The 18463-nt window shown below is 42.8% G+C and overlaps 1 protein-coding gene across 4 annotated transcripts in view; it reads left to right on the top strand.

Annotated features, from left to right (window-relative positions):
• Nckap5 (NCK associated protein 5) overlaps positions 1–18463 on the top strand; it is a 698576-nt gene that overhangs the window by 531511 nt on the left and 148602 nt on the right. For all 4 annotated transcript variants that reach the window (XM_055602004.1, XM_055601990.1, XM_055601996.1 and 1 more), the window contains exon 9: positions 8894–9013. In XM_055602004.1, the coding sequence (XP_055457979.1) occupies positions 8894–9013 (120 nt within the window). The remainder of the gene's footprint in view (positions 1–8893; positions 9014–18463) is intronic.

Below are 18463 nucleotides of genomic sequence, written 5' to 3'. Positions count from 1 at the left end.
GGTTACACTGTATCCACAGCAGCAGGGGCAGGAGGCAGCTGGTTACATTTTTTGCATGGACCGGAGGGAGAGAGATGAGGGCTGGTGCTTGGCTTACTTTCTCTATCATATTCAGCTCAGGACTCAGTTCATGCACTGGTTCCTCCATATTTAGGGTAGGTCTTCCCTACTCATTATTCCCAGACTAGAAACCTTCTCACAGACATGAAGGAGGCTTGTCTTCTAGGCAATTGTAGATCCTGTCAAGTGGACAGTCAGTGTTAACCATGGGAATCACAGCCAGAGTGAGTAAATGCATGTTTGCCCAAATTTGACAAATTTGGTACATTTTATTCAGTGATTCTTACTCGAGCCACCTCTCACTGAGTTTAAACTCTAGTTCCTCAGATTGTTTTTATTCTATCAATTTCTTCAAAATATAACTTTCCTAAAATAATTCCCAGCCTTCACAGCATGTTCTGAGGGGTGTGACTAAGAAGACCAAAGTAATGTGTGCCACCTTGTCTTTAACAGAAAAGAAATTTATCTACCTCTTCTCACAGATATTCTTAAATATTTTTAAACTTATACTACACACAAACTGTGATGGTATTTTTATAGACATTTGTTACTTTTCCTTTAGCAGGTAATTTTTAGTTATTTGACATCTGATATCAACATCATGTAAACAAAGGCATCCAAGTATGTTATTTAGAGTTGGGTTCTGTTGTAAGGGGTGGGTTTGTAAGCTCATGATGGCTTGCATAAATGAAGAAGCTATTTCTTTCTCATAAATAAGCTGCTAGGTGGTCAATGCAGTGCTGATAATGTAGCTCTGCATACCTAACGTCTCTGACTTCTCTCATTTCTTCTGCGATGAAGCCACAGTTCCAAGTTTGGACTAATTGTCCAAAATAGCTGCTCTAGCTCTAGTCATTGCACCCACATTTCTGTCATCTCAAGAAGAAAAACTCAAAAGTTTGTAGAGGGTAAAGAGTGCATAATAGCTATCTTAACAGGAAAAAAAACTTTGCATGTATTATTATTTATTCTCTCTCTCTCTCTCTCTCTCTCTCTCTCTCTCTCTATATATATATATATATATATATATATATATATATATATATATATATATGGGTGTGTTTCCACCTCAACATGAATATGCACATCAGAGGGTCTCTCCTGCCATGTGACTTCTGGCTTAAAAATATATATCAACTGAGCAATCTCACTAGCTCCCAGCTATTTTGTAAGATGACATCTAGAAGCTTCCATACATCATGACTACCTCCTTGAAAATCACAGAGCCACACCTAAGAAAACTGGTGAATAGGTCTTTGTTGTGTCCAGAAAACAACTGGTTACTGTGGAATAAGATGAAAATCGCATGTTGGTGAATAAACCCAAATGTCTGCCACAGTGTACTTAGATACCTTTGCCTCTCAAAACCTTTGATTTCTCAGTTGTTTTCTACTTGTTGAAGACTCTGTGCTCACTTTATTCCACAGCAAGGGAGAGCCTTTGCAACCCTTGAAACACTTCTTCTTGTCTCTTTAATGGTGCCTCAGGGGTCTGGTACAGTACAGAGGAAAGCAGGGTCCGTTAGGTCAGGTACCAAAAAACAGCTGCCCAAGTTTAAGTAATAGCTGGTAAACAAATCCATCTGCTGCAGTGCATGTAGATTTCCAGGCACACGGGGATGAGCTAGCACTGGACAGCATGCCCCAAGGACCTCACCAAGCAGGAAGCCAACAGGAGTTTCTGGAGAGTCCACAGGGTCACATTCTGCTAAGTAAGCACCTCCCGGTTCCTGCAGGATGATGAAACTGCTTCAAAAAGACAGGTTTCTCTCCAATTGTGAACACAAATGGCTGGGGATACAGCTTGGCGGATAGAGTGTTTCTCCGGTGTGCACTGCTTTCCATCCCAGTAATTCATAAACCTGACTCGGTGGCATGGGATTTTTAATCCCATCAGGCAGTAGAGGGGCAAGAAGATCAGAAGTTCAAGGTCATTCTGGAATATGTGGAGGGCTTGAGTCCAGCTTGGGCTTCATGATACAGTCTATAAAAGTTTTTTTTAATAAATGCAACCTCCATGTAAATGAGAAAATTAATTATAAAGACAGATGTAGTTGGCACAGGTTATATGACAAAAATTGTCAGTGATTTCTGTCGCTCCTTTTTTCTCTATTTCTCTCAAACACAGACCATGCATAAATTAAAAATAAATAAAAATGTAAAAACAAGTACATCATTCACATGTAACATCATTCAAAGATGTATGTGTGTGCGCTCGCGTGTATGCATGCATGCCTGCTAGGGTGTGTGTGTGTGTGTGTGTGTGTGTGTGTGTGCCTGTGAGAGAGCGAGAGTAAAGTGCCCTTGGTGTCCAGGAGGTTTTGAATCTCTTGGAGCTAGAGTTACAGGGAGTTGTGAGCTGACCAATATAGGTCCTGGGAACTAAACTTGGATCTTCTGGAAGAGCACATACTCTTAACTGCTGAGCCATCTCTGTAGCCCTGAATGGTTCAGATCTGGGATGTGTCATCTCTTATGACACACACAAGCCTCTCTCTACGGTTGCTTTTGTTCTTTTGAGGGCATTCCCAAACCATCATCTTTCCAGTCTTAGCAAGGATTGTCCAGACCAACATCCAGATGAAACAACCCAGCAAGCTGATAGGAAGTCAAGGATTTGGTTCCTGTTTGCCTGTCATTTTCTGCCACGTGTTCATCTACTCTCCTGATCATGACTTCAGTTTCTCTGTTGCTCATCAGTTGGCAAAGTGCTTGCCGCACAGACATGACAGCCTAGCTTCAATTCCCACATAAAAAGCCAGGCATCGAGGCCTACACCTATTATCTTCTCACTGGGGAAACTGAGGCTGATCCTGGGGCTTACAGGCTCGTCAGCCATGCCTGAAGAGCAAGCTCCAGGTTTCAGTGAGATCTAGTCTCAAAAGTGCGAAGGAAAGTTATAGAGCACCTGAAGGACACGGAAGGTGCCCTCTGCCCCTCCTCCACTCATGCACACACATGTGTCCTTGCACATACACACATGTTCCTGCATGCGCATGAAATCTCACACGCGCTCAGAGCTGTTCTTTCTTGGATCGGTAGCATCAAGTGGCAGCGCCAGCACTTTTCACTTTCATTTACACTCCCGAATTGTAGGCTCCAGCTGCCCAGTGCAGACAAAGCCAGTGACTGTGTATTTTCTCATCATCAAGTCAGTTACGCTGAATACACAACTCTTCTAGCGTCTCCAACATTTTCCTATCAATACCAAAGTGTAAGAAAGAAATTTCCCCTGGAGTTAACTTTCCTCCCCGTTGACTGACTTGGCTTACCTCTGTGTTTGCAGAGAATCCAAATGTCTGCATGGTGCTTTTCCTTCCACACTGTAGAGTGAGGCAGACATATGATATATTCTAGTTTTCTGGACATTCATGCAGAAACACTGAACAATTTTGTAGCTTGAGAGAGCTTCGTGCTCCCACATATCTGTGGGAGGTATCAATTGACCATCTGTGCCCCCTTCTACAGCAATAGTCTCTGTAGAAGTGGTTCCTAAAACGAACCTGTGCACATTTACAAGCATTCACGTTTATCCAGTACTTAAAATCTACCGTCATTCGTCCACTGTGCAGCCATGTGTAGGAATAAGACAGCTGGCCCACAACTGGAATCACGACAAAGTGGCAGAGCCTGTATGTGGTTCTACCCCAACACCATTGCGTCTACTTATTACCATTCAGTCACTTACTGGCTTTTCCCACATACATCAGTAGGACTGAAAGGTATGTGATGAAAGCCAACACAGGCTGGAGTCCAAGGCGATGATGCTGGTTAGTTATATCTGTCAGCATGGTCCAATTTTGAGTCACCTGAGAGGAGAATTATCTAGATTCAGATCAGTGGCCATGTCTTTGAGGCATTGTTTTAATTATTTATTGATGTAGGAAGACCTGGCATATTGTGGGCAGCATCATTCCCCAGGGTGAGCCCTGGAATGTGTAAGAGTAAAGAGAGTTGAGCATAAGTAGTAGCAAGCAGGGGGTCTGCACGCATTCATTTCTCTCTGTTCTAGACCAAAGACATGATGTGACCAGCTGTCTCAAGCCCCTCCCCCACAACAAAAGACTGTAATCTGGAATGTAAGCCAAATAAACCCCTTTCTCCTCTAAGTGGCCTTGTTTCAGAATATTTTATCACAGCAACAGAAGTAAACCTAGAAGAGCTAATTATGTTCTCAGAGAATGAAACAAAAGATCAAGATATCCAATGGATGTTGGGGAAACTCTAGAAATATTGCTATGTTCCCGAGCGGAAGCATTCAGGGCTGTATATCAAGACACATTATAAATTAGGAAGCAAGCTGTCTCTGAGTAGATCTTACTTTGGACTTGAAATTTCACAACTAGCTGTCAACTAGTTTTTGTAATGACTCCATTCATGGTAATGGCATAAACTGTTCGGCCATCACATAGATTAAGGATTGCTTAGTCTGGGGAGATGGAGCGGTTGTTAAAAGGATTGTCTCTACAAGCATGAAGACCTGAATTTGATTCTCAAACCCACTTAAAAAGCAGAGTGTGGTGGCCTTGACATGCAGTCTCAGCACTGGAGAGATAAGAGCTGGAGACAGGTGGATCCCTGGGGCTGCTAGGCCAGCCATCCCAGCCTACCTGGTGAGTTCCAGGCCAGTGGAAGATCCTGTCTCAAACTAAAACGTGGAACACACCTGAGGAATGACACCCAGAGCTGTCCTCTGACCTTGACACACATGAGCAACACAAGCACCCTCAGTGGCTTACCGTCAGGGCTGTATGCCGAAGTGTGATGGTACCATCAGCCACACAGAGGTCAATATGTCTTTCATCCTGACATGGCCACATATTCATCACTACCCCCTTGGCCTTTTAGGTGCATTAGTCTGCAGAGTGGCCAGCCTTTCCAACAAAGGGCCTTTCTCTGAAAGCCCCCAGGGAGGATAGTGACTAGAAGAGACTGACAGGCCAGACCTCAGCAGCAAGTGACACGATTGTGCTGCTGAAAGCGCAGATACGGAATCTAAAAGCTGTTTTGTATAATTCAGTGCCCCCCTCATATGTATGTGTGTGTGGTGGGGGCCGTTGTCAGTGAGCAACCTCACTTTATTCTTCAGGTGCTGTACATCGTGATTCTCCTGAGGCATGGTGTCTCGCTGGGCGGGCTGTGTGTTCAGTCTTGATCATCATCATGAATGACTTAGGATCAAACCTCTGGATGAGTCTGCAGGGAGTTTTCACATGGGTTTAATTGAGGAGGGAAGTTCTATCCTAAATGTGAGTGACAGCATTCCCTGCGCTGGGGTTCTGGCTGAGTAAGATGGAGAAAGGGAGCTGTTTGCGAGGCATTGTTCTCTCTCTGCTTCCTGACTGTGAACGTCATGTGACCAGCTGCCTCCCCTCCTGCCACCATGCCTTCCCCGTTATGATGGACTGTATGCTCAAACTGTGAGCCAGAAGAGACTCTCATTGCACTAAGTTGCTTCTTCTCTGGCAATTTAAGTAACTAATAGAGTAGCTACTCACAGGTTCTGTGAGCATTGTAAAAAAAAATTCAAGAGCACACGGTTAGGTCTTTCCTATCTGCAAACATTCAGGCCGGCTCAGTTTCTGTCGGTGACTGATATCGCATCACCTCACCCCTCATTCCCCTTGCTGTGTGCTGGGCTGGGCAACCAAACTCTCATCAGGCTCCTTGCCTGTGCTCGTGTTCCCACTAGTTAACCTTCGATGCTCCTTGAATAATAGAAGTGGCCATTGAATTCAAGTGTTTGTATAAAAACTCTTTGTAGAGGCTGGAGAGATGGCTCAGTGAGAAAAGGCTGCCAAGCCTGCTGACCTCGAAATTCACTTCCCAGGACCACTTAGTGCAAGGAGAGAAATGGCTCCCATTGTCCTCTGATGCTTAGGCCCGTACACTGTACATATACCCATCCAAAAACAATGAAAATAAACTTAGGAGACGATGTCTTCATTTCTGTGATCTTACCCACCTGAAGAGCTGCTTGGTTTTGCACCTGTGCTGCTGGGCAATTTCAATGCCTGCCGTGGCCGCCAGCTCCCCTTTCTCCTTTCAAACTGACACCTCTGTTTGTATTTGTTTTCACCTCCTGCAAGTCAGAATGCTTGTGTTTTCCCAGCCAATAGGCACTCTTAATATTTATCTACCCCACAGTCAGCTTTTATTAATTACTTAATTAGTAGTAGTAAAAACAATTAGTGTCGGGAACAGAGAGTGTTGTGTTCATGCTGGCAACAGAAATTAGCATACGTGATAAGCAGAGGGTGAATGCTTTTAAAAAAAATGGTGGCGTGCCCGTGTACAGAATACACACTCTGCTTCTGCCCTCTGCATTGTCTTCCTACGGTCTTCATTCCAGCCATAGTTTGGCACATAGATCAGCCAAAAATGTTCTATGCATGGGCTTCACACATTTAACTAGAAAAGATGAAAAGGACACGCAGTGTCCCCCATGAGCAGAGCCAGTGCTGTAGTGTGTGACAGCCCATGTCCACACGCAGCCTCAGTAGCTCTATCTCTCTAGTGGCCCAGGCTGACATAGAACAAGTTTGGTATAGAACAGGCTTGCAACAGCTATCACTTAGACATGTCTGTCCATCTCTGTGAGCTGCACGTGTCCCAAGATAGTTGTAAACACTGACAAACTCATATCACAATGTCCTGAGGTTAGGTACCATAGAAGAGGTAGGTAAAGTCCCTGTCTCTCAAATACGTGCACATGTTTTCATGTGCCAGGAACCTTTAAAAGCTGAACATGGTAGTGTATGCATCTATAATCCCAGCCTTCCTATGAGGAGATGGAAGACAGAGAAAAGAGGACTCCCAGAAACTCCAAGGCCAGGTAAGGTCAGCAGCAAGCAATGAAACCCTGTTGTAAAGAAAGTGGAAAGTGAGGGCCAGCAACCTAGATTGTCCTCTGACCTCCATCCACATGATATGGCATGTGTATGCCTATAAGCACACACAAGTATACACACACACACACACACACACACACACACACACACACACACACACCATATCATATGCACTCACACAAAGACTTTTAATGAAGATTGGTCACCACTGAGTTCTGGAAGCCCATCACTGTCCATTTCAGAGAACAGAGATTCATAGGCTTAACTTGCTATCCAACCTGAGCTCTCATCATCATGCAGGTTACTGGGGGATGCTGAAACATCATCATCACTAACAACATTAAAACAAACACAATAAATAAACACAGGCATCTATTAAGTTCCTGCTGTATGCATGGCACAGTAAAAGATAGAGTAAGAGAGAGTGAAAAAAGCAATGTGCTTGTGTTGTGGTTCGTTTTCTCACGGTGTGTCAGTGAGCTGACAAGACAGGTCCACAGCAAGACATGAAGGCATCACAAAGTGTCTTATGCTTAGTGCTACAGCAGAGGCAATGAGGCCTTGTATCTAGACAACAGTCATAACCGGTACCAGGGAAGGTGTCCAACAAGGGACATATAAACTGGACTTCAGCAAGTTGGCAGATTGGTCTGGAAGGCAGCAGTGGATGGACCTTGAAATGTAGGAAGAAGCCAGACTTTGATGAGCCTTGAATCTGAGCCTTACTTTTGAATCTTATCAGAGAGGCTATCAACATTAAATCGTACAAAGATTTAAGTATCACAGCCTAGGAGAGAGGCAGCCTGGTGTGGAGTCTCCAAAGGCCCTCTTCAGCAGCTCCTGACTGTGAGCAGAGGGAAGGTCTGGGAGGTACTCGCGGTACTTAAAGCGATTGCTCCAACACTGGCACAGAAGGGATAACTAACTGTGTTCCCTCCCTGGGAATGAGACCAAAGTGTCCCAGGCAACACTGGTCCACAGCTTGAAGGACAGACTGGTTACAGGGGGAGTTTAAAAGCCTTCACTTGTGCCTGGAGAGGTAGCTCAGTCCATTCGGCAGAGCTTGTGAGCATAAGGAATTTAACCCCAGAACTAATGTGAAAAAGGCAGGCAGGGTGTTACACACTTGCAATCCCAGCACTGAGGATGTGAAAATAGAAGAATTTCTAAGATGTGCTGCCTGCCTAGCCTTCTAAGCATGGTCCAAGCCAGTGATATAGCTGTCTAAACAATGCAAAGGGAAAAAAGCTTCAAATGCAGCTCCTCGAAAACTATTCATTTAACTAAATGAAATCTTCTGGATTTTTGTCTTTATGCTGTATCAAGCAATGATCTAAGACTATTATTTCTCTAATAAGAATCCTGATGGTGCCCTAGAAAACAAGGTACAGAGAAACACAAATGCGTGCAAACACACACACACGCACACAGAGACACCTCCATTTGGAGTCACCCCTTTCCACTAACTACATCAGCGACCACTGAGTCACAGTGCTGAGCGTCTCAGCTCGTTTCCCTAAGTGACACCAGAAGGCTGCACCTAACCTGCTGCTTCTTTTAGTTCACCAATTCCCTATTCATTGTAAAAATATTATTGTCCTTGTGGTTTGTACTTTATGATTGCTTTTATGAAGACATCAAAAAAGCATAATATATAGGTAGAAACGTAAATTGACTTTATATCACGAAGATTTACCGCCTTCGAAAATAGCGGACTGCAGTAATGCATTTCTGACTTCCAGGTGCTTTATTTATTTATTTTTGTACAATTGGTCTTCCCTGAACATAACAATTCCATCAGACAATGGTCTGTGGAAGGAAATGTTGTTCGTGACTTATTTTTCTGGGGGCTTTGAAGAGTAGAATGTTTTTTTTTTCTAATGTGTCTGAAGTATCATGTAAAATATGGTTATAATATGCAAAAACATCTTTCAGTCAGACTTTCTTGTCCCTCTTCAATGTGTTTTTTTTTCTTTTTTGTAGGATCTGAGGGAGGAGTGTGTAAAGTTGAAAACAAGAGTGTTTGATTTGGAACAGCAGAACCGAGCGCTCAGCATCCTGTTCCAACAGCGAGTCAGGCCAGCATCTGATGTGCTCCTCCAGGTATGTGTTTTTGTGGAAAATGGTCTCTGCTTCCAAAAACAGCTCTTGACAGGAAGTCGCTTGCATTCAAAGCTTGCCAGCCTCCCCAGGGGTAAGGCATATTGTAGCAAAATCCCAGTGCCTGGCTGTCTCAGGTGGTGACATTAAAAGTGAATGTCTCTCAAACTCCCTGCTTTAGAAAGTCACATTCTTAAAAAGAAGAGCTGAAGAGTACTCAGGCAAAGGGAGGGTGAGCCAGTGCCCTCTGGGCTGGAGAGGTGCCACCTCACAGTCACTCAAGTGCTTCCCTTGTGAGCGTGGCCACCTGGGCTTACTCCCTAGAACCTACATTTTGAAAGCCAGGTGTGGTGGCATATTCTTCTAATCCCAGTGTCTGGGAGGCAGAGGCAGGTGGATCTTTGGGCAGGCAGCCTAGCCAAACAGTGAGTTCTAGGTAAAAGTCTCTTACAACAAGGGGAACAGGGTCCTAAGGAACACCTCTATGTCCAGTGCACACACTTGAACACAGAGAAACATGTACACGCATACACACTCACACAAGGGATACAGAATACATTCTCCAGGAAGCTCAGTAGAACCATGACATAGAGTTGGGAAATGATGGCTTTGGGGACCATCATTTGTCTCCATGTGCTCTGTGACAAGCAGGGAAGTTTCAGGAAATGCTAAAGCACGTCCTTACTTCAAGCTCACTATTATCCAAATGGCAGCTGGGATTTTTGCAACCTGTGGCTCTCTGTGCAGCATTGCTCCTCTTGCTTCCTGGACTGTGTCTTGGGGACTCTCGAGGACCTCTGTCTGAGAGCTCTCTCCACTCTGCTCTTAGGTACCTTTCCAACTTGCACAGTTTGGGAAGCCAAGCCATCTGTTTCCCATGAGAGAAGTGCCACATGGTTGGGAACACAAGGATTGGCACAGGGGGCTAGAAGGTTAACCTTGCTCTTTTCCTCCCCACTGCTCCTAATAACATACACATTTGCTCAGACTGGATCCAAGCTGTGCTTGGAGTTTTTCTGGCCTACGCTATCAAAGGCTGTGCTGTGGTTTCACAGGGACATGCAGAGTTTGTGAAAAGTGACTCATAAGTTGTTTGGCCTGCTTGGCTGATAATTGAAGTTGACCAGGAGCCTTTTGACTTTGTACTGGCCAACACCAGAGCTGCCATCTATAGAGGGCTATTTAAATTCCCACTTGAAATCTTTACACTAAGCACTGGGCAGATATTCAGGGTATAAATTGCTTGTTTGAAAGCAGGGGGAGCTGTCTTCAAAACCCCAAATAATAAAAATAAAAATGGTTGTGACACAGGTTTGTGATTCTGGCAGAGCAGATCCCTTGAGCTCACTGACAAGGCCAGCACAGGGAGCTACTCAGCAAGGTGCAGGGCCAGTAAAGAGATTCTAATCCCAGTGCTTGGGAGGCAGAGGCTTCCTGTGACCTAATAGAAACGGACCAAGTAGTCTGAAGCCTTAGGAAGCTGGTAACCACCACATTGGACATTGTATAAGTAGATCACCATCATCATAGGATATTCTCCTTGAAATACTCTCTCAGTGGTTGAGTTCCTCATTGGTTCTCTGCATTTTGACATGAACATACTCTGTGGAATGATGGGAAGCTGCAGTTCATAGAAGGAAACTGAGTTAGTAAAAGAGTATCAAAAGTTAACTCCACCCCTAAGTTAAAATAGAAGAGCTCTTTTCAAATACAAAGTAGATCTCATCTCAGAAATTAATTTCCTCTCTGCTTCATCTATTGGAACATAATTTATAATTTATGACTCTGAAGTTGTTGGCAGGCCAAAGGAAAAACTGTGTGTCTCCATTTTGTTTCCTGGACCCGACCACCATCAGTGTTTGTCAATGGGGATCTTGAATTTGTGAAAAGCTTCATTTCTTTTGTAGTTTTACAATCAAGATCCAATATTGTAATTACATTTAACAGCTGTTGCCTGCTCATGAATTTTTCTGTTGTGCATGTTCTAACTCAAGGCTCTTCTGGAACAGTGTTTAAGGATACACAGCCACTGTTTATAAATCCTGATGGTTTATTTATAGAGCAAACACATGTTCTGGAGACAGTGTAGCTTTTCCGCTGGCCATAACAAATTTCTGACATGCATAGGTAGGTTCCAGTAGCACATGATCAGGCTATGCAGAGACCTTTGGGTCTATCCATTGGGTGTTAGATGTCAAAGTTTATACATGTCACCAAGGAATTTTCAATTCATGAGCTATCCTACCATAAGTAATCCTTGCTAAAGGTAGGCTGTGTCTTAGCTTGCTTTTCTAGTGTTGTGTTAAAGACCATGTCCAAAAAACAACTTGGGAATGAAAGGGTTTATTTCACCTCTCAGTGGCAGTCCATCATTAAGGGACCGAGGGCAGAAACTAAGGTAGAAACTTTGGTAGAGATGAAGCAGAGGCCATGAGAAAACCTGTTTGATGGCTTGCTCCTCAAGGCTTGCTCAGTGTCCCTAGAGCACCCAGGACCACCGGCTCACAGAGAGGTTGACCCTCCTGCACAGTCAATAATGATGACAATACCCCACCGACACCTAGAGACCAATCTTAGAGAAGCTTTTTCTCAATTAAGATCCCTTCTTCACAGATGTGTCTAGGTTTATGCCAAGCTGACAAAACCTAGCCCCCACAGGCTGTTAAGAGTCCCTTGAAGAACAAACATAGACTGTGACCACTGAGACGATTAATGTTACTTGTCAACTTGTCAGAGCCCAGAATTAGCTGGGGACAGAGTCTCAGTGAGGTACTATCTAGATCAGGCTGGCTTGTGAGGATGTGTGTAATGGGAAGACCCAGCCCACTGTGGGAAGCGCCATTCCATTGGTTTGGTCCTTGGACTTTATTAGAATAGAGGAATCTAGCTGAGCAAAGAGCATGTGTACATTCATTGCTCTTGACTATGGATGTGCTATGACTAGATGCTTCATGTTCCTGACTTGAATTCCCCACAAAATGGACCGTAACCTAGAATTACAGGCTGAGTAAATTTGTTCTTTCCCCAAATTGCTTTTTGTCAGAATATTTCACCACAGCAACAGAAATGAAACTAGAACACCTGCTGTCTAACACCTGTGTGTCATAGTCACACTCAGAGGAAGTAGATGAATTTGCAGTTGATCTATTCATTATTTCACTCACAGCTTAGTTTTCTGGTGTTGCTCTGGGGACTGGGTGAGAACAAGTACTCACCCCAGAGATAAAGGAAAGCCCAGGTGGGCTTGCTTTTCACCCATTGACATTTGGTGATTATTTGTTGAATAGGATAATGAGTAAGCAATAAATCCATCCTGAGAGTTGGGAGGTTAATTTGCATAAACATAAGGAAGCTTTGTGCTCTGCTTTTTCTGAAATTTTCTGATTTTGTGGGGATGTCTGATATCCTGTGTAGCTATGCAGAGTGTGTCTAGGCTGTGTGGGAAAGTCACAGGTAGAGCACACTGACTAGCATGCACAGGCTGCCAAAACTACAGACCCTATAGCTGCTCCCTGTGGACTTTGGAGGGAGTCTTCCCCATGGACTTCAAGTCATTTTTTTTATGTTTTAGAAAACTGTTAAATTTTCTCCTGTACCAGACAGCTCAATGATTCTTAACCATTTGATTAACCATTAGAGGTAGCCACCAAAAAAGCAATATGGAAAGGTGATGGTTAGATCCATGGTGATTTTAGTAGATAAATTAGAAGTGTCAGGAAAAAGCATTTGTAAGTCTCAGCCAATTTAAAAATAATTAAAAATTAAAAGGTGGATCTAAGAATTAGCTGACACGTTCTAGAACCTTACAAACAGAGCAGGGTAATCAGGCATAGTGGCATCTCCCTTTAGTCACAGCAGCCAGAGCAGCTTCAGCAGAATCATTGATCCCAAATCAAGGGCATCTTAGGCAACATAATGATACTCAGTGTCACACACAAAACAGTACAACATCAACCACTGGAAAGCAGTTCTGTCCACACTTGTGGCTGGTGAGCACTAACCTAAAAATTAAAATGTCAAGCTTCTCTTGATTCCAGTTTGTGCAGTGATAGCTCTGGGAGTAGAAGTAGTTGTAAATCAGGTTCTGGAGACCCTCTTTTATTCTGATAACAATCAAACTAAATTCCAAAGAACCAAAAAGCTAGTGTAGAAAATAAAATCCTGAAGTTGTTGTGTTGGGGCTGGCATCTCAGTGAATCCCGCCTGAATCTGTAGATAGTCAAATCTAAATGAGTCAGTGGCTACTGGTTCTTCTTAGGAATCACACAGAACAACAGTGGCTAATCATAACTGCTGGCAGCTCTGGCAGAGCTCTGTCAATTTTACTAGTTTTCTTTTATCAATTGGGTTAGAAGTTCACCAGGAATGATATATTTCAGTGACTCAGTTTGTGTAGAGTGTACATATGGTAATTCCGGAATTCCAAACTTAATAATGTGGGGCTGACAAAATAGTTTAGCCTGACAATCCCGCTTTAATCCCAAGAACCCGCATGATAGAAAAAGAATTAACTTTTTCAAGATGTCCTCATATCACTATATATTATGTATTGTGACACAGCTGCCCCCCAAAATATTTTAAAATTAAATTAATATTGTAATTTTATACAAATAATATTTGCCAGTTAACTATGAGAGATATTGGTGAATTATCTCTGTAAAACAAATTCAGGTGTTTCCAACTCCTCTGTAAAGGCAAACAGAATCAAGGGGTTCAGGATCATATTAAATGTTGCTGTCTAACTATAGCAAAATCACAGGCAATAATAATATATTAAATGTTGCAGAATCTGCATGTGAACTACTCCTCAAATGTTTATCAGGTTTCTTGTTTGTTTGGTTTGTTGTTGTTGTTGGTTAAGGCATGCGTACATGGGACAGGTACCCTACCTTGGAGCCACATCCCAGAGCCTCAAATGGTTTTAAGGGAAGATTCCATTAATAAGGTCAATATGCAAGAATGCATCTTGGCCCCAACAAAATGTCGCTGAACAAACACCATGTTACATTCTGTGCTGGATAATTCAGAGCTTTTGCTGACCTGATCTCTTACAATCCTATGAGCTAGGACATAGTATTGTCCTTGAGAGGCTAAATCACACAGCTGCAGTTAACAGGGAGAGGCTCAAGGTGGAAAGCTAATGAAATTGACTGTCAATACCCAGTTTGCCTTCCATTTGGTTTTTCCTCTTTAGGGAACTTTTGAAAGGAAATATTGTGTGTGTGTGTGTGCCTGTGTGTGTGTGTGTGTGTGTGTGTGTGGCGTGTGTGCATATGTGTGGGTTTGTGTGTGCTGTGTGTGTGTGTGTGTGTGTGTGTGGCAGCCAAAGGAGAATCTCAGTTGTTATCTTCATTATTTTTGAGACAAAGGCTTTTCCTGGCCTGGAACTCAACAAGTAGCGTTGGTAGTAAGCCCTGGGGATCAACAATGTCTCTGCTTTCCCAGTACTGGCATTACAAGAGCACACCACTGCTCCTGGATTCATTTATATGGTGGTTAAGGTTTGAACTCAGGTCTTCATGCTTGTAAGACAAGTGCTTTGCCAACAGAACTATCTCTCGAGCCCAACGACCATGCTTTGGACTGTTCATTCTAAGTGATGAACAGGCACACATTTACCAGATGTCTCAAAATTTCTTTAGTACAGTCACAGAAAGGGGCCTACATTGTTATAATTTTCAGAAGGTTCCTTCCATCTAACTTTTGCCCCTGTCTTCCTTATTCTGCCATTGTTACCATTATCCTGATAGGTTATTACTCTCATATATTCAACCTGAGATGGTTATTTTTTTCTTCTGCTTTCTGACTGGCATTTCAAAGTGTCCATATCTGTGTCACAAATATAGAAATAACACCATTTTATCTATTATACACACCAATGGAAAGAGTGTCTGACAGCTTAGAACCAAGGTGTGGATAATGGTTGTTAGTTCTTAAGAGTGCATCTTTTAACTAGTTTTTGTTTATTTGTTTGTTTGTTATTTCAGATGAGATGATAGTGTCTTAAAATTCTGTATTTATTCTTTATTGGCTAATTTTTGTTGTCAACTTGATCCAACCTAGGGTCACCTAGGAAAATGAACCTCAACAGAAGAATTGTGTCTATCAATTAATATGTGAGTGTGTCTGTAGGGGATTGTCTTGACTATGAAGTGATTCAGTTGAGATCCAGTATGTTTGGAGTGGTATGGCCATAGGAAATTGTGAATTTGTTTATGACGGCCTAGCCTGCTGTGGGCAGCAATATTCCCTGGGTAGGTGGTGTGGGGCTGGGTGAGAATGCGTGCTGAGCATGAGCCAGACAGCCAGCCCACCAGCAGCATTCCACCGTAGTTCCTGCTTCAGCTTCTTCTTGAGACTTTGTCCCAATTTCTCTCAGTGATGGACTGGGACCTGGAAGTATAAGCTAAAAAAGCTCTTTTCTTTCGTAAATTACTTTTAGTAATTTGATATTTAGTAATTTGGTATTAGAGTGTTTTATCACAGCGACAGAAATAAAACGAGACCACATTCCTGTCATGTTTTTCTTCTCTACATCCCTATTTTCAGTGCTTAAATCTACCAGTGTAGTTTGACTTAGTATTTCATACTTCTCACTGCCATGTTCTCACAGAGAGCGCACACCTCTTTCTGAAATCCAACCCAATGCAACACCCTTGCTAGCATCATCACAGTCACTATGGCCCTCTTTAGATGTTCCCACTACTGGATGCCATGTGGGTATTAGCTAACTGTGTCACATTACTGGCCAGGTTGTGGGCTTCTGTAGAATAGTGAAATTCTGATTTCCTGTGACAGAGGAGAATTTTTTATAAAATCCAAGGGATGTTCCTCCCCAGAGTTTCATTTTCGATTAGTGATAATCTCTTTGAAGCCAAGACCTCCTCTCAATACTCTGTTCTTCATTTTCCACAGTCAGTATAATTATTTATAATACATGCATGATCCGTACTACTGACTGTTGGTCAAGTCTGTCCAAGCTTATCTTCTCTGGGTTGGATAAAGAATAATAGTCTTGGGCTACATATTAAATTCATGGACGTCCAACTATTGGCCCAGCACATTTTAAGAAAAAATAAATAAATGTAGTGTTTGTTTATTTTGATGGTATGAATGAGATCTCCCATAGACTCTGACTGTGAACATTTTGTTTCCAGCTGGTAACACTGGGGATACAGCCTTGCTAGAGTAAGTATGTCACTAGGAGTAGGCCTTGAAGTTCAAAAGCTGCATGCCACTCACTCTCTCTGCTTCCTTCTTCTTGTTCAAGATGTGAGCCCTCAGCTCTCTGCTACCTGTTCCTGCTGCCACACTGTTCCTGCCATTATGGGCCATAACCCTCTGGAACCATAAATCCAAATTTAAGTTGCCATAGTGAACAGTGATTTAGCAATGCATCAAAGATCTCCTTCAGCCTCTACATGTATGTGCATGGGCATGTGTCCCCTCAGACACAATAAGCACACACAGGGATTCATTGTAAGAACATATTACATATACAAATATGAGAAATCAGCAAATCTGGTATGGACAGGGGAAATGGAGGGCAAGAGTGCTTTGTAGCTGTCAAGGCAATGGGAGCTTTCCCTTCTTGTATACCAGGACCACTCTTGAGCAAGAAGGAGTCTACGAAAGAAGTCAGAAATGTCCCCAGAGTTCAGAGCACTTCCTGGCTCCCACTCTGCCAGCATCAGTTTGCTTTATGAATTTCTGGAATGGATCAGCCCTACCCCTTGGCTACTTGAATGACTGCTACAGAGGCATAATCTGCCCTGCCCTGCAACTCTGATGTCTAATTTAGAATGATCCTCAGGGTATGGGAGGGACACAGATTCCTGGCATTTGGGGGATGCTGAAATGGCGGTAAAGCTGTGGGCCATGAATGTGCCGTTCAGCATCATCAGAGGGCCTCAATAGTGCCATTATGAGTGCCAGTCAGATGTGAAAACATATGGAGAATGTCCATCAGGGATACTCTCTCACACACGCAGCACCGGAAGGATATTAACTTGTCAGAGAACCAAAAATGGCCTCTCTGTGAGATAGGGGACATTGAAAGATCACATAGCTCCTGCAGGGTCAGACTTTCAATGACAAGATGACAGCTTGGATCAAGCAAGAACCAATAGAGAAGATGAGAAAGGATCTTTGGGGTTAGGGCAGAAAGTGATTTTTTTTTTCCTCTTCCGACTGCAGCCAAGACTCTTAATAGACCTGCTTCATCCTTGATGGTGTCATTTTTCTTTTTCTTTCTCCTCCCTGCCCTGAGCATAAATACTTTCAGTCCAGGGAGGACATGGTAGGTTTTCCTTCCCTTGTCCTTTCTACCTGCCATTTCTTTGGTCACAGTGCTGCACCAGCCCAGCCCAGCACAACCCTGCCATCCTCTTTGTTCTGTTAACAAACCACAGGCATCAATATCTTGATAATTTTGTAATCTTCAGAAACATGAAAGTAGACAGTAAAGTGTCAAATCTCTGTACTATTTCAACAGAGCATGTTATAAACTAGCCACGATTTAATATTGAATGACAACTTTCTTTTTAATCTTGGTAGCAAAATTAACCTATTTCAAAACTGACAAAATATATGTATAGTTTATATAGGAGAAAAGCCCAGGAACCATACAAAAGATTGTCTGCCTAAATAACAGTTTTGAAAATTAACTTTTAATTTGCATTTAAGTGTACTTAGCATAAAGAAACATAAACATTTTCTAAGTATTTAAAAATGATAACAAATTAATCACTCATTGAATTCAAGATACTATGTCTTCTCTAGTTTGTTGAAGCAATAGCCATTTTCTATTGCAGAACTGACTCACCTAGCTCTTCTAGCTAATAGTTTGTATGGACTACATCTTCTGTCATCTCTATGAGAAAATGAAGTTTAAAATAAGATGATATAAGGGCTATAGGGGTGGATTGGCAGCTGTATACTGCTCTTACGAGGCCCCAAGTTCAGTTTCCAACACCCTCACTGAGTAACTTGCTATTCTGACTTTGAAGGATCTGATGCTCTCTTCTAGACTTCATGGGTAACTATGCACACACACACACACACACACACACACACACACACACACAATTGAAAGTAAAAATTTTAAAAAATCTTTTTTTTATAAAATTATATAACAAACCTAAAAGTATATGACTTCTAAAGATTGGGGAAAGAAAGTTCTTTTCCTCAGAGCCTGTGCTCCAGGATGAAGCCTGTAGCAGAGGGATGTGTTGAGGCCACTGGGGTGCTGCAGTGTGAGAAAAAAGACAGCTTGGTAGGGTATGCAGAAGTCCAAGAAGAGGAAACTGTCCTCAATATGAGTTCATTGCGTGGGGGAGAGTTTAACTGGAACCCAGAGGACCATCTTGTACAAATGCAGGAAGGCCTCTGTATCCTTCCTTCCCTGTCTTCTTTTTTAATCTGTATGCCCTTGGGGTTCTCTTTTCCCCTCCT

The sequence above is a fragment of the Psammomys obesus genome, unplaced genomic scaffold (assembly GCF_907164565.1).
Source record: "Psammomys obesus unplaced genomic scaffold, mPsaObe1.curated_primary_1811, whole genome shotgun sequence".
Lineage (NCBI taxonomy): Eukaryota > Metazoa > Chordata > Mammalia > Rodentia > Muridae > Psammomys > Psammomys obesus.
This window is presented reverse-complemented; position numbering and strand designations above follow the sequence as displayed.